This window comes from Mesoplodon bidens, assembly GCF_964165515.1.
Source record: "Mesoplodon bidens genome assembly, chromosome: 12".
NCBI classification, from domain to species: domain Eukaryota; kingdom Metazoa; phylum Chordata; class Mammalia; order Artiodactyla; family Ziphiidae; genus Mesoplodon; species Mesoplodon bidens.
In genome coordinates this window covers 13,984,028-13,998,699 of record NC_138168.1, presented here as the reverse complement: position 1 = coordinate 13,998,699, position 14,672 = coordinate 13,984,028, and the positions used below count along the sequence as shown (strand labels likewise).

The window sequence follows — 14,672 nt, the reverse complement described above, 5'->3', positions numbered from 1 at the left end:
TGTCTACCTGACTGATTTTGTTTGATAATTCCATACTATTTTGTTACTTCAATAATTTTATAGAGATATATTTTATACTTTAGCTGTTTTAGTTGGTTGTTTTAGCAAGAAGTTGTTCTGAATAACCTAGCTCACCACAGCCCTTAGAAAAGGAAATATTTTATCCTTTGCTTTTAAAATTTTATCTGTTATTTGATATTTTACGTAAAAAACTTAACATGCACATTTGAAAGTTCATTTTTGAAGATTTATACCTTTAAAGTATCATTAATTTTAATTAAAACAATATATTTACAGTCATAATAGACTGCTTTTATAAATGCAAAGTGAACATTGCTTAAAATAATGTAGGTAATTACTTCCAGTGGTTTGTTTTTCCTCTATCTCTAGAACTTAGCCCAGTGGCTAACACATAGGTGGGTCCTCAATAAGTCATGAATTAATGGTACGTGTATGTATATGTATACACACACACATTTATTTATTTTTTAATATGTTGAACTGTATGTTTTAGGCACTTTTTTTCATTTATTTATTTTTGACTTCATTGGGTCTTTGTTGTGTGCACGCAGGCTTTCTCTAGTTGCAGCAAGCGGGGGCTACTCTTTGTTGCAGTGTGTGGGCTTCTAACTGCAGTGGCTTCTCTTGTTGCGGAGCACAGGCTCTAGGCACATGGGCTGCAGTAGTTGTGGCACGCGGGCTCAGTAGTTGTGGCTCGTGGGCTCTAGAGCACAGCCTCAGTAGTTGTGGCACACGGGCTTAGGTGCTCTGCAGCATGTGGGATCTTCCCAGACCAGGGATTGAACCCGTGTCCCCTGCATTGGCAGGCAGATTCTTAACCACTGCACCACCAGGGAAGTCCCACATGCACATTTAAATTCAGGGAATTTTAAATTAGGATACTCTAACAGTATACAGTAAATGCAGAGTGTTGTTTAAATGTCTCTGAATTTATGTGTGCAAATCATTATATTAGGATTGAGGGTGTACACTTAAAAATAGGACATAGTTCTCGTGCTTAAGAAGTTTAAAATGAAATGTCTATCAGTTGCTTATTCTTAAGCTCTTATACCACATACCTGAATATTTTAAAATAGCAATATTTCACTTAATCTTTAATTAAAATTAAAACTTTGCTCTCCTTTGGTCCCAAGGCTCCTGCTGTTTCCACTTTGATTTTTCTTCTCAGTCATCTTACGTCTTCAAGGTGACCTCATCTTAATCTCAACTAAGCATCTATCTCTGTGGAGTTTTGCCATATCTATTTAAGGCCAAATTGTGATTTTAAAGGTTCTAAATTTAATTGGCTACTGTTTCATTCACTTTTTAATTCGGGCTTTGTGATCTGACCATATGTTCTCTTCAAGGACACACCTTCCTAGAAATAATAGTAATAAATATATTTATATATTTTAATCTTTGTATTATTTACAAATGTAATATTTAAACTATCATCTAGGAAATTATTAAAGAGAAATAAAGACTAAATATTCAGCTCCCTAGGGTCCATCTAAAGTCATCCCTGATTTATAATCTTCATTTAGCTTTTAGTAGTCCTCTGTGTGTGTATGTGTGTGTGTGTGTGTGTGTGTGTACAAAGATACATGTATCCTCCATGACATACACAAACTAGTAGTGTAATGATGTTAAAACACAAGCATATTATAATACTTTTATCTCATAATTTTTTCTGTTTAAACTGATATTGTTAATGACTGGTAGATTTTTTTAGTATATATTTTTTCTTAATTTTGTAGAATAAACAAGTAAAAGTACATAAACTAAACAGAATAGTTATGACCTCGAAAAAATACTGAATTCTTTAAACCAAATACATATCTTATAGTATGAAACTAATTTTTAAAAAACTGTCTAATATTAATCCTGTATTTTCTCAAAATTATGCTTAAGAGTAATTTATTATCTTTTAAAAGAAAAAAATGAATAAATCAAATAAAGCAGTGAAACTCTTAGAATCATTGGTAACTCCTGTGGTTGCTATGCATTCTCTCATTTAAAGTAAGGTTGTTTGTCTCGTCTGTCTTTACACACGCCTGTTTCCCTTTGGGTTTTATGCCATGCTAGTATTTGATCTGTGTATGGATCTGATACACTGTTTTCCACCAGCAGTAAATACTGTGGGAGACTGATAGAAGCAGACCAACTTTATTTTTTAATACATATAGATATATAGAAATTGCGGCATTGCATATTTTTAAATGTTTTGAAGTGACTTCTTTGTCTCTTTTGCTTTAGTTTTTACCAGATTCGTGCATCTATGAAAATTCCACCAAGAGTTCCCCACAGAGTAGAAGCTAGTTTGTTACATGTAGCAGGTAAGCCAAGGAATATTTTCAACTGTTTTTTAAAAATGTGAAGCAACAATATAATGGCTAATAATAACTTTTCATAATTATTTTTATCTTTTAATTACAAATATAAGATGCCAAAGAGCATCATTCTCATACCTCTTATAAAAAATATATTTGAGGCCTCAGTAAAACAGTCTTGATTATAGTTCCTTGTCTCCCTCTTAGGTTTCTTACGATGAGTGAATAAAAGAAAGTATGTGAAATTTCCATGAAACCAAACATAAGTGGGGGTGGTATCATTTATATCATGTAATATATAAATTTAACAAATACACAGTGAATGTGGACACATAATTTGACATAGGATCACAAAGGTGTTTTATGATGAAGTTTTATAGTATGCGTTTTGAGAATATTTTTCAACCACTTTTTTTTCTGGTTGATTAATTAGAAAACAAAGGTCCAGAAAGCATAAAATAGACATGTTATAGCAGCTCTTTTATTACTCATATTCTGAGGAGACACGCCAGCATTAAAGGATTGGAGCCAAAACTGGTGGCCCTGACAGAATCATTGGGCATTTTTTCAGCTTTCCTGATACAGTATACTCTGTTTCAGTCTAAGTAGTTAGAAAATGAAATGGTTAATGAAACATACTAGAGAGTTATCATATATTTCTAATATGAATTACTAGTTTTCAAAGTATCATAAAGTAATAAGTATACCTAACATTAAAGCTATGTTGAGAACAGTTCAGTTCATTTTTGAAATTTAAAAATATATTCTGGGAATTTGAAGTGTTGTGGATTATCTTTCTTAGCGTACTATGGATACCAAAATGCTGCTTAATGTTAAAGTTTAATGAATTGTACATAATGGAGAGTTTACTCTTTCTGAAGACTGTCAAAATGCTCAGGGAGGCCTATTGCTTATGACCAAAAATATGTACCTTTTTTCTTTTCAAAATTAATTTTCTTCTTGGCCTGGTGTACATGTTGGAGTATACATTTATTGTCAATAGGTCTTTTGTAAGTCTACTTTCTAGGAAACAGGTTAAAACAACTAATGTTACAGGTCAGATTGGTACTGCCTTTTTGACCTTCCTTAATCAGCAGGCTAAATGTCCTGCTCTGTTGTATCTCCTAAAGTTGCCAGTTGGAAAATACTGTAGAAAAACTTCTTTTTTCTGGACTACCTTTTTATTTATATATACTTTCAGCTTTATAGAGGAATAATTGACAAATATCATTTTATATATTTAAAGTGTACAATGTGATTTGTTATACACATACATTGTACAGTACATATACATATGTGATTTGTTGTACAGATACAATGTGAAAATATTGCCATATGGTCAAGATAATTAGCACATCTATCACTTCACATAGTTAGTTGTTTTGTGTGTTTGTGGGAAAGAAGGCTTAAGATTTATTCTTAACAGATTTCAAGTATACAGTACTTTATTACTAACTATAGTCATCATGCTGTGCATTAGATCTGCAGAACTTATTTTTCTTATAACTAAAAGTTTGCACCCTTTGACCTACATCTTCCCATTTCTCCCACACCCCAGCCCCTGGCAACTACCATTCTACTGCCTGTTTCTATGAAACTGACTCTTTTGTTTTGTTTCCACATGTAAGTGATAACATCCAGTATTTGTCTTTCTGTGTCTGACTTACTACATGCAGCTTAATGCCCTCCAGGTTCATTCTTGTTGCTGCAAATGACAGGATTTCCATCTTTTTTATGGCTGAATAGTATTCCATTGTTTAAAGAAACACTGCCTTTTCTTTATCCATTCATCCACTGACAGACACTTGGGTTATTTCCACGTCTTGGCTATTGTGAATGATGGTGCAATGAAAATGGGAGTGCAGAATTTTCTTTTAGATACTGATTTCATTTCTTTCAAACATATATTCAGGAGTGGGATTGCTGGATCATTTGGAAGTTCTATTTTCAATTTTTTGAGGCTCCTCCATACTGTTTGCCATAGTGACTGCACCCATTCACATTCTCCCCAACAGTGCGCAGTGTTCCCTTTTCTCCACATCCTGGCCAGCATTTGTTATCTCTTGATGTTTTCATAATAGCTATTCTGACAGATGTGCAGTAGTATCTCTTTGTGCTTTTGCTTTGCGTTTCCCTGATGATTAGGGATGCTGAGCATCGTCTCGTGTACCCGTTGGCCATTTGTATGTCTTCTTTGCCAAAAATGTCTCTTCGGTTCCTCTGCCTCTTCTAAACTCAGATTGTTGTTTGCTATTGAGTTGTTTGTTTCTTTATATAGTTTGGATATTATCCCCTATCAGATATATGATTGGCAAATATTTTCTCCCAGTCCGTAGGTTGCTTTTTCTTTTGTTGGTGGTGTCCTCTGCTGTGCAGAAGCCTTGTAATTTAATGTAGTCCCACCTGTCTCTTTTTGCCTTTGCTTTGGTGTCAAATCCAAATAATCGTTGCCAAGACCAATGTCAAGGAGCTTTTCCCCTTTGTTTTCTTCTAGGAGCTTTGCGGTTTCAGGTCTCAAATTTAAGTCTAATCCATTTTGAGTTAATTTTTGTGAGTGATATTAAGAAGAAGAGAAAAAAATGATGATTTTGTCTGTGAGTTGCAGTAGGCAGGTTAGATGGTTTGGGAATTAGATGGTGTTATACAGCTTATTGCAACATGTTTAAATTATTTCCAGCACAAGATTGTGCTGACAGTGAGAGGCTTGAGTCAGGACATAGCTGTCATCTTATAATAACATCAGTCATGAGAGACAGTGAGTATTTATGGGGCTGTTGAAAACGGAATAATAACAGTGCATTCAGAGATTTCTACAACAGAGAAGTCATTGCCAGTTCTGGGAAGCTGGCCCCAGTTTGAAATGTTAGAAGACTATGTATAATTTTGATAAAAAAGTCAAGAACAACTCGCCATTTCTAATAGTGATAGTAGTTTTTAAAAAGAAACGTATACTGTTTTATTTGATTTTTCATATCTATCCATCCCTTTTCTCTGAAAAAAATATTTTTATGCAAATAATACCAGCAAAGAGTTAAAAGATCTATTAGTCCAGAAAGATTAGTAGTGAAAACCATAGCTCCTTCTCTGGATGCATCTGCTTTTAACTGTTTCTGTAGTCCTGATGGTTTCCCCTACATGGACATTCCACGTCCTGTGACAATTTATGTCACACCACTTCCTCCCTCTCCCCCTATTTTTTAAGAGATACCATTATTCTCACATTTCTCTTTGATCATTACCAGAGCTTCAAATGAAATATTTAAAGCTCTGTTTCTTATTTAAGCACATATTACAGCCCCCTCATTTTCTAAAGTAAGGATATAAGCAATCTTACCTCTTTCTTCAAATTTTCTCTTTCCCTCCACTTCCCAACCTGTTGGATATATCCTTTGTTTTATATTATCAAGATTGCTAGCATTCATATTCGGATTTGTAACTGTAGTTAAATCTTGTGTTTTTTGTTTATGGGTTTATTCCAAATGTTGAAAACAAGTAAACAGCATTTACATTTCCATGGTAACACAGGAGGAAAAGGGTTTATAAAATTGAAATGACTATCCAACATAAAGAAGGAGGACAAGGCAAGTCTAGTTCCCGTTTTGGTATTGATCTGGGTCACCTATGAAATCGAGATAGCTATAGGTATATCTTAGGTATTTTAGTAGTTGTAGAGTCAAAGGTGCAGCTTTGTTGTGGTTAACTAAGTAATTCTTTGGAATCAGGATACCAGCTTCCTTTTATGTTACCTTGGAAAACTCACTTAAACTCTGTGAGCTTCAGTTTCTTATCTGTGAAATGTGTAACCTGCTTTACAATAAGTGAAAGTTCATAGCAAACTGTAAAGGGCCATATACACGTAGGATATTGTTATTGGGCTTCTAGTAATACAAGAAAGAATAAGAAGCAGTCAAGTTTGACTCATTTACTATGCCATTTGTGAACCATTTAATGTTGTAAAGAGCTGAAACTTATATTATTAATTGGATGTTTTCCTATGATTTATATAATTTCTTTTATGCAACATAGTAATTAAGCACATAGGATAACATCTCATGTTAATAAGTAAATCTAAATTTTTTTTTTAAAAATCAATAAAACCATTTCTTGGACAAGAAGCATGAACCAGGATGACCAAGGGCAAGAGGGGAAAACCGAAGGGAGGAAGAGACCTCAGAAAAGTCCCAGGACTTTATAACTTATTACAGAAATCTGGGTACCTGGGCTTCCATTTCTATTCGTATAAAGCTAGTGCAATCTGCACAGAGTATTTGAATTTAGACATAACTAGTTTCAAGTCTTGTTCTGCTGGTTACTAGCTTTATGGTCTTAAACAAATTATTCAGTTTCTCTGAGCCTTTCCTAATCAGTGAAATGGAAATAATCCCTGTTTTACAGTGTGTTTTTTGAAAATTAAATGAGAAAATTGGGTCAAGAGGCCTGGTGTAGTGCTCAGTAAATATTGGGTACTTTGTCCTGGCTTCCCATTCTATCTTAACTGCCGCAGATGTTAAAGAGCTGGAATAGGTGACCTCTAGGGTCTCAGCACCCGCTTGATGTAAGGAGAGACAGTCCCGGAAGAGGGAGCTACTGGAGCCGTTTGTGTGCCTCTCCCTTCTCCGTGTTTAAGGGTTGGCCTTGCTTGTACACAGGAGAGCTGATTGATATGGTCTGCCCTCTTCAGCACCTTCTCTGCGTCTTTTCTTCCTCAGTGAGACAGCTCTTCCCCTCTAGTGTGGGGTTCTGTAGTAAGTGTAAGAGTGAACTGCAGGTATGTCTTTGAACTAGTTTATCAGTGTAGCATAGAAGACCAAGCACAGGCTTTGCAGCAAACAGCAGTGGCATTTATTTCCTGGACAACTTAGTTACGTTATCAGAGGCTTGGTATCTATAAAATGGATATATTAATCCCTGCCCTATAAGATTGCCTAAAGGATTAATAACAATATACATAAAGCACAGTGCCTGGCACATAGTAAGTGCTCTATAGATGGTAGCTAGTAGTAGTACTGAGAAGCAATAAATAAGTAATAAGTAGTAATTAAAAGTCAGCTATTTTTCCTTTTTTATTGAATAAATTTGGCATTTTTATTGAATAATGTAACACTGTATAAATTTAACATTGTGTACAATGTATTACTTTGATACATTTGTATATTGTACTGTGATTGCCATTGTAGTGATATTTATCACATTACCTAATTATAGTACAGTATTGTTGTCTTTATTCATTATGCTATGCATTAGATCTCTATGACTTATTTATACTATACTCATTGCAAGCTCATACCCTTAAGCTACATCAGTGTTATCTTCCCCCCCCCCCGCTCCATACCAGGGGATGGGGGTGGGTGGGAAGATAAGATTGTTCTTATTTTACTCTCTGTTCCTTATGAGTTTGACTTTTTTTTAGGATTCCACATATAAATGATATCATACATACTGTCTTTCTCTAACTTACTTCATTTAGCATAATGTGCTCAAGATCCATCCATGTTGTCGCAAATGGCAGGATGTCCTCCTTTCTTGCAGCTGAATAATATTCCATTGTGTATATATACACCACACCTTTTTTATCCTTTCATCTGTTGATGGGCATTGAGATTGTTTCCACGTCTTGGGTATTGTGAATGATGCTGCAGTAAACACGGGAGTGCATATATCTCCTCAAAATCCCATTTCCGTTGCCTTTGGGTGTATACCCAGAAGTGGAATTGCTGGATCGTATGGCAGATCTATTTTTAGTTTTTTGAGGAACCTCCATATTGTTTTCCACAGTGGTCAGACCAACTTACACGCCCACCAACATCGTGTGAGGGTTCCCTTTTCTTCACACCCTCGCCAGCACGGTTGTCTCTTTTCTTCTTGAGGACGGTCATTCTGACAGGTGTGAGGTGATAGGTAATTGTGGGTTTGTTTTGCATTTCCCTGATGGTTAGCCTTGCTGAGTATCTTTTTATGTGACTGTTGGCCATTTTAGTGTCCTCTTTGGAAAAAAAAATCTATTTAGTTCTTCTGTAAGACTGCTGTTTATGGGGAGAAAGAAAGAGAAATTGCACAAAATTCAAGCAATAATATGCAGGGAAAGTCTTATTACTAAAAAAGTATATTCTCCACTTTGATAAAAGCTTCACAACTAGATAAACATTTGGACTAATAAGACATCAAACCTGGTTGAACCAAAAGGAAATTTCCAGCTATTTGTGTTTGACCAGGGTTTTTCTAAGGCTGTCTATTCTGGGTAAGATTCCTTGTGCATATATGTATTGCATTCTTTTTCCTACCTACCACCACCCAGTGCTTTTATACAGGTGGTAGTGGTTAAAAGAAAAAGGGGGCTTCCCTGGTGACACAGTAGTTAAGAATCCACCTGCCAATGCAGGGAACACAGGTTCAAGCCCTGGTCCGGGAAGATCCCACTGCCACAGAGCAACTAAGCCCGTGTGCCACAACTACTGAGCCTGTGCTCTAGAGCCTGTGAGCCACAACTACTGAGCCCACGAGCCACAACTGCTGAAGCCCACATGCCTAGAGCCTGTGCTCCGCAACAAGAGAAGCCACTGCAATGAGAAGCCCGCGCACGCAACGAAGAGTAGCTACCCCTCGCCGCAACTAGAGAAAGCCTGTGCACAGCAACTAAGACCCAATGCAGCCATAAATTAAAATTAATTAATTAATTGATTAAAAAATAAATAAAAGGAAAAGAGAAGTCTGGAAATAGGGGCTAGGTATCAGGAAGAGTTGGCCCAGGTGCTTTGCCTTGGCAGTAGCTAACTGGCCACTTGTAATGAAGCATCAGTATTTTGCAGTGCTGCTAGAAGAACCATCTCTTGCTCCCCTGTTAGTTGTTTCCTTAAGCTCTGCCCAGACACCAACCTTTCAGGGCCTTCCTTTGACAGACACTGAAATGTTGTGATAGATTTTTCTGAATTGTGAAGATTTTTCATGACTTGACCCCCATCCTACATGTCTGACTTTATTTCCCACCATTGTCCCTGTGGATTCTCTGGAACAAATTCGCTGGGCTCTAACCTCCCTCCTATTCTGTGCACATTCCTCCCCTCATTGTCTCCTTTGTTAGCCCGTAGATGCCTCCCATAGGCACTGAGGAGTTTCCTCTGCCATGTTGTCATAGCGCTTTCTGTAGACTTCTTTCAGCTCTTAGCATCTTAACACATTTTTTTCCAATTCAGAAATGGAATTCTAATACAAACAAACAACAAGAATCATTAAAGAAAAATGCTTGTAAAAATGAGGAGAGTTTAAAGAAATATATAGCTAGAAACAATTCATATTATGTCACTAATCCACTACTGTTATCAGGAACTGAATAATTTCAAGAACTGTGAATGGAAAACTCACCAGAAGGTTAGCTCTTTCAATAAACTCTTGCATAGATTATGAAACTTGAGTCCATTTGGCATCACAAGCCTCCACTTCCTTTCCCTGGATTCAGTGGCTTCCTTCTGTCACTGCCATTTGTTGTCTTTTTACCTGGCTGAAGAGACAGTGATAATTACAGTGCCGTTTGCTTTGGCCTCCGGAAATAAGGAATTAGGAGATTATCACATTGTACTGCAATTATTGCTTGAATGTTTCTATCCAAACTAGACAGGAAACTCTGAAAATAAGGGCAGTGTTCTTATTTATGTTCATATCTCTTAGTTCTCGGTATTTTAGCGGCAAATTATGGTTGAATGAATGCTCACTTGTTCACAGAATAAATGAGAGATACCAATGCTAGCTGTTTAACCAAAAGAAGTGGAAATGCAGAAAGATGGTGATAGGAATAAAATCTAAATTATCATGATTTAATGGAAGTATTTGTAGGCCTCTATCACAAGTCTCTCGAAGTGTAGGTTTGATGTTTGGGTTAGCAGGCGACTGATAGGCAAAGTGAAAATAGAGTCATTTCAACAAGGAAATAGGGCACTAAATTAAGAAGTTAGATGCAAGTTCAGTTCTTCAATAGATACTTGCTGAGTGCCTATTATGTGTAAGACATGGTCCTCACTGGTAAATCAAAACAATGAAACATGTTTATGTGGTTCCTAACCTCATGGATGGAGGTTATCATCAAATAAGTGTTAAAAAGCAGGGAGGCTTTCCGACTCAAGACAATAAACTGAGTACCCACATATGTCTGGGTCTTCTTGTTTCCAGGACTCTCCAGTAATAGCAATGGAGGAGTGTAAGAAGGAATGACAAAAACATTTCAGTGAGTTTTGAAGGACAGAAAACAGAAGTAGGAGCTGAACTACCTTTTCGGGACACTTTCCCTGCAAGTGTGCAGATGGGAATAGCAGATGAAGGAAAGTGAGAGGCGGGCCTGAAAACAGGGATAAATTAAAGGTCTGTAGTCAGGTCAGCTGGGCACCCCAGGCCCAAGTGCAGAATGTCAGGAAATTAATGTTAACCTTAGGACGAAAACCTCAAGGGCTTCTCTCTAAATAAATTGCCATGGGTTACTAACACTCCAAAGTAAAGCACTCTTTTTTTTTTGGTTAAAAAACACGTAGCATGAAATTTCCCCTTTTAACAAACTTTTAAGCGTTAAGTGTTGCTAACTGTATGCACATTGTTGTTTGACAAACTCTGTACGTTGAACATGGTGTACCGAGAACTCCTCACTTACCCCAGCTCCCTGCCCCTAGCAACCACTCTTGTACTTACCCCTTCCGTGAGTGACGATTTGAGATCCCTCGTGTAGGTAGAATCACGCAGCATTCTTCTGACCTATTGCACTTATTATAAGTCCTCATGGTTCATCCATGTGGTAGCGTATGACAGGATTTCCTTCTTTTTTTTAAATTAATTAATTTATTTATTATATATTTTTGGTTGCGTTGGGTCGGTTGCTGTGCGCGGGCTTTCTCTAGTTGCAGTGAGCAGGGGCTACTCTTCTTTGCGGTGTGTGGGCTTCTCATTGTGGTGGCTTCTCTTGTTGCAGAGCACAGGCTCTAGGCACACAGGCTTCAGTAGTTGTGGCTCGTGGGCTCTAGAGCGCAGGCTCAGTAGTTGTGGCAAATGGGCTTAGTTGCTCCGTGGCATGTGGGATTTTCCTGGACCAGGGCTCGAACCTGTGTCCCCTGCATTGGCAGACAGTTTCTTAACCACTGCGCCACCAGGGAAGCCCACCTCCTTCTTTTTTAAGGCTGAAAATATTCCATCTTATATCTCATTTTCTTTATCCATTCATCTGCTGATGGACATTTATGCTTCCATGAACAGCACCATGCAGATACATGTCTTCAAGACCCTGTTTTCAAATCTTTTGTATAAATATCCGGAAGTGGGATTGCTGGATCATATGGTAGTTTTCTTTTAATTTTTTGAGGAACCTCCATACTGCTTTCCATTGTAGCTACATCATTTACATTCCCACCAACAGTGCACACAAGTTCCAATTTCTCCACAAGTGCTGACCATGTACCTAATACCATATGAAGTAAGAAATAAATGAAGTTTCTTTTTTTTTAATTTTTGAATTTTATTTTATTTATTTTTTTATACAGCAGGTTCTTATTAGTCATCCATTTTATACACACAGTGTATACATGTCAATCCCAATCTCCCAATTCAGCACACCACCATCCCTACCCACCGCCGCTTTCCCCCCTTGGTGTCCATACGTTTGTTCTCTACATGTGTGTCTCAACTTCTGCCCTGCAAACTGGTTCATCTGTACCATTGTTCTAGGTTCCACATATATGCGTTAATATACTATATTTGTTTTATCTTTCTGACTTACTTCACTCTGTATGACAGTCTCTAGATCCATCCATGTCTGACCAAATGACCCAATTTCGTTCCTTTTTATGGCTGAGTAATAACTGTATATATATACCACATCTTCTTTATCCACTCATCTGTCGATGGACATTTAGGTTGCTTCCATGACCTGGCTATTGTAAGTAGTGCTGCAATGAACATTGGGGTGCATGTGTCTTTTTGAATTATGGTTCTCTCTGGGTATATGCCCAGTAGTGGGATTGCTGGATCATATGGTAATTCTATTTTTAGCTTTTTAAGGAACCTCCATACTGTTCTCCATAGTGGCGGTATCACTTTACATTCCCACCAGCAGTGCAAGAGGGTTCCCTTTTCTCCACACCCTCTCCACCATTTGTTGTTTGTAGATTTTCTGATGATGCCCATTCTAACTGGTGTGAGGTGATACCTCATTGTAGCTTTGATTTGCATTTCTGTAATAATTAGTGATGTTGAGCAGCTTTTCATGTGCTTCGTGGCCATTTGTATGTCTTCTTTGGAGAAATGTCTATTTAGATCTTCTGCCCATTTTTTGATTGGGTTTTTTTTTTAATATTGAGCTGCATGAGCTGTTTATACATTTTGGAGATTAATCCTTTGTCCTTTGATTGGTTTGCAAATATTCTCTCCCATTCTGAGGGGTGTCTTTTGGTCTTCTTTATGGTTTCCTTTGTTGTGCAAAAGCTTTGAGGTTTCATTAGGTCCCATTTGTTTACTTTTGTTTTTATTTCCATTACTCTAGGAGGTGGATCAAAAAAGATGTTGCTGTGATTTATGTCAAAGAGTGTTCTTCCTATGTTTTCCTCTAAGAGTTTTATAGTGTCCGGTCTTACATTTAGGTCTCTAATCCATTTTGAGTTTATTTTTGTGTATGGTGTTAGGGAGTGTTCTAATTTCATTCTTTTACATGTAGCTGTCCAGTTTTCCCAGCACCACTTATTGAAGAGACTGTCTTTTCTCCATTGTATATCCTTGCCTCCGTTTTCATAGATTAGTTGAACATAGGTGCGTGGGTTTATCTCTGGGCTTTCTATCTTGTTCCATTGATCTATGTTTCTGTTTCTATGCCAGTACCATATTGTCTTGATTACTGTAGCTTTGTAGTATAGTCTGAAGCCAGGGAGTCTGATTCCTCCCGCTCCATTTTTTTCCCTCAAGACTTCTTTGGCTATTCTGGGTCTTTTGTGTCTCCCTACAAATTTTAAGATTTTTTTGTTCTAGTTCCGTAAAAAATGCCATTGGTAATTTGATAGGGATTACATTGAATCTGTAGATTGCTTTGGATAGTATAGTCATTTTCACAATATTGATTCTTCCAGTCCAAGAACATGGTATATCTCTCCATCTGTTGGTATCATCTTTAATTTCTTTCATCAGTGTCTTATAGTTTTCTGCATACAGGTCTTTTGTCTCCCTAGGTAGGTTTCTTCCTAGGTATTTTACTCTTTTTGTTGCAGTGGTAAATGGGAGTGTTTCCTAAATTTCTCTTTCAGATTTTTCATCATTAGTGTATAGGAATGCACGAGATTTCTGTGCATTAATTTTGTATCCTGCAACTTTACCAAATTCATTGATTAGCTTTAGTAGTTTTCTGGTGGCATTTTTAGGATTCTCTATGTATAGTATCATGTCATCTGCAAACAGTGACAGTTTTACTTCTTCTTTTCCAATTTGTATTCCTTTTATTTCTTTTTCTTCTCTGGTTGCCGTGGCTAGGACTTTCAAAACTATGTTGAGTAATAGTGGCGAGCGTGGACATCCCTATCTTGTTCCTGATCTTAGAGGAAATGCTTTCTGCTTTTCACCATTGAGAATGATGTTTGCTGTGGGTTTGTTGTATATGGCCTTTATTATGTTGAGGTAGGTTCCCTCTATGCCCACTTTCTGTAGAGATTTTATCATAAATGGATGTTGACTTTTGTCAAAAGCTTTTTCTGCATCTATTGAGATGATCATATGGTTTTTATTCTTCAGTTTGTTAATATGGTGTATCACATCGATTTATTTGCGTTTATTGAAGAATTCTTGTATCCCTGGGATAAATCCCACTTGATCATGGTGTATGATCCCTTTAATGTGTTGTTGGATTCTGTTTGCTAGTATTTTGTTGAGGATTTTTGCATCTATATTCATGAGTGATATTGATCTGTAATTTTCTTTTTTTGTAGTGTCTTTGTCTGGTTTTGGTATCAGGGTGATGGTGGCCTCATAGAATGAGTTTGGGAGTATTCCTTCCTGCCCAATTTTTTGGAAGAGTTTGAGAAGAATGGGTGTTGGCTTTTCTGTAAATGTTTGACATAATTGACCTGTGAAGCCATTTTGTCATGGACTTTTGTTTGTTGGAAGATTTTTAATCACAGTTTCAATTTCATTACTTGTGATTGGTTTGTGCATATTTTCTATTTCTTCCTGGTTCAGTCTTGGAGGGTTATACCTCTCTAAGAATTTGTCCATTTCTTCCAGGTTGTCCATTTTATTGGCATAGAGTTGCTTGTAGTAGTCTCTTAGGATGCTTTGTATTTCTGTGGTGTCTGTTGTAACTTCTCCTTTTTCATTTCTAATTTTATTGATTTG

The 14,672-nt window shown here is 36.9% G+C and overlaps 1 protein-coding gene across 7 annotated transcripts in view; it reads left to right on the top strand.

The window, feature by feature from the left end:
* The window catches only part of FAM135A (family with sequence similarity 135 member A), a 113,784-nt gene that overhangs the window by 31,777 nt on the left and 67,335 nt on the right, over window positions 1–14,672 (top strand). For all 7 annotated transcript variants that reach the window (XM_081251174.1, XM_081251171.1, XM_081251167.1 and 4 more), the window contains one exon: window positions 2,257–2,336. In XM_081251174.1, the coding sequence (XP_081107300.1) occupies window positions 2,257–2,336 (80 nt within the window). The remainder of the gene's footprint in view (window positions 1–2,256; window positions 2,337–14,672) is intronic.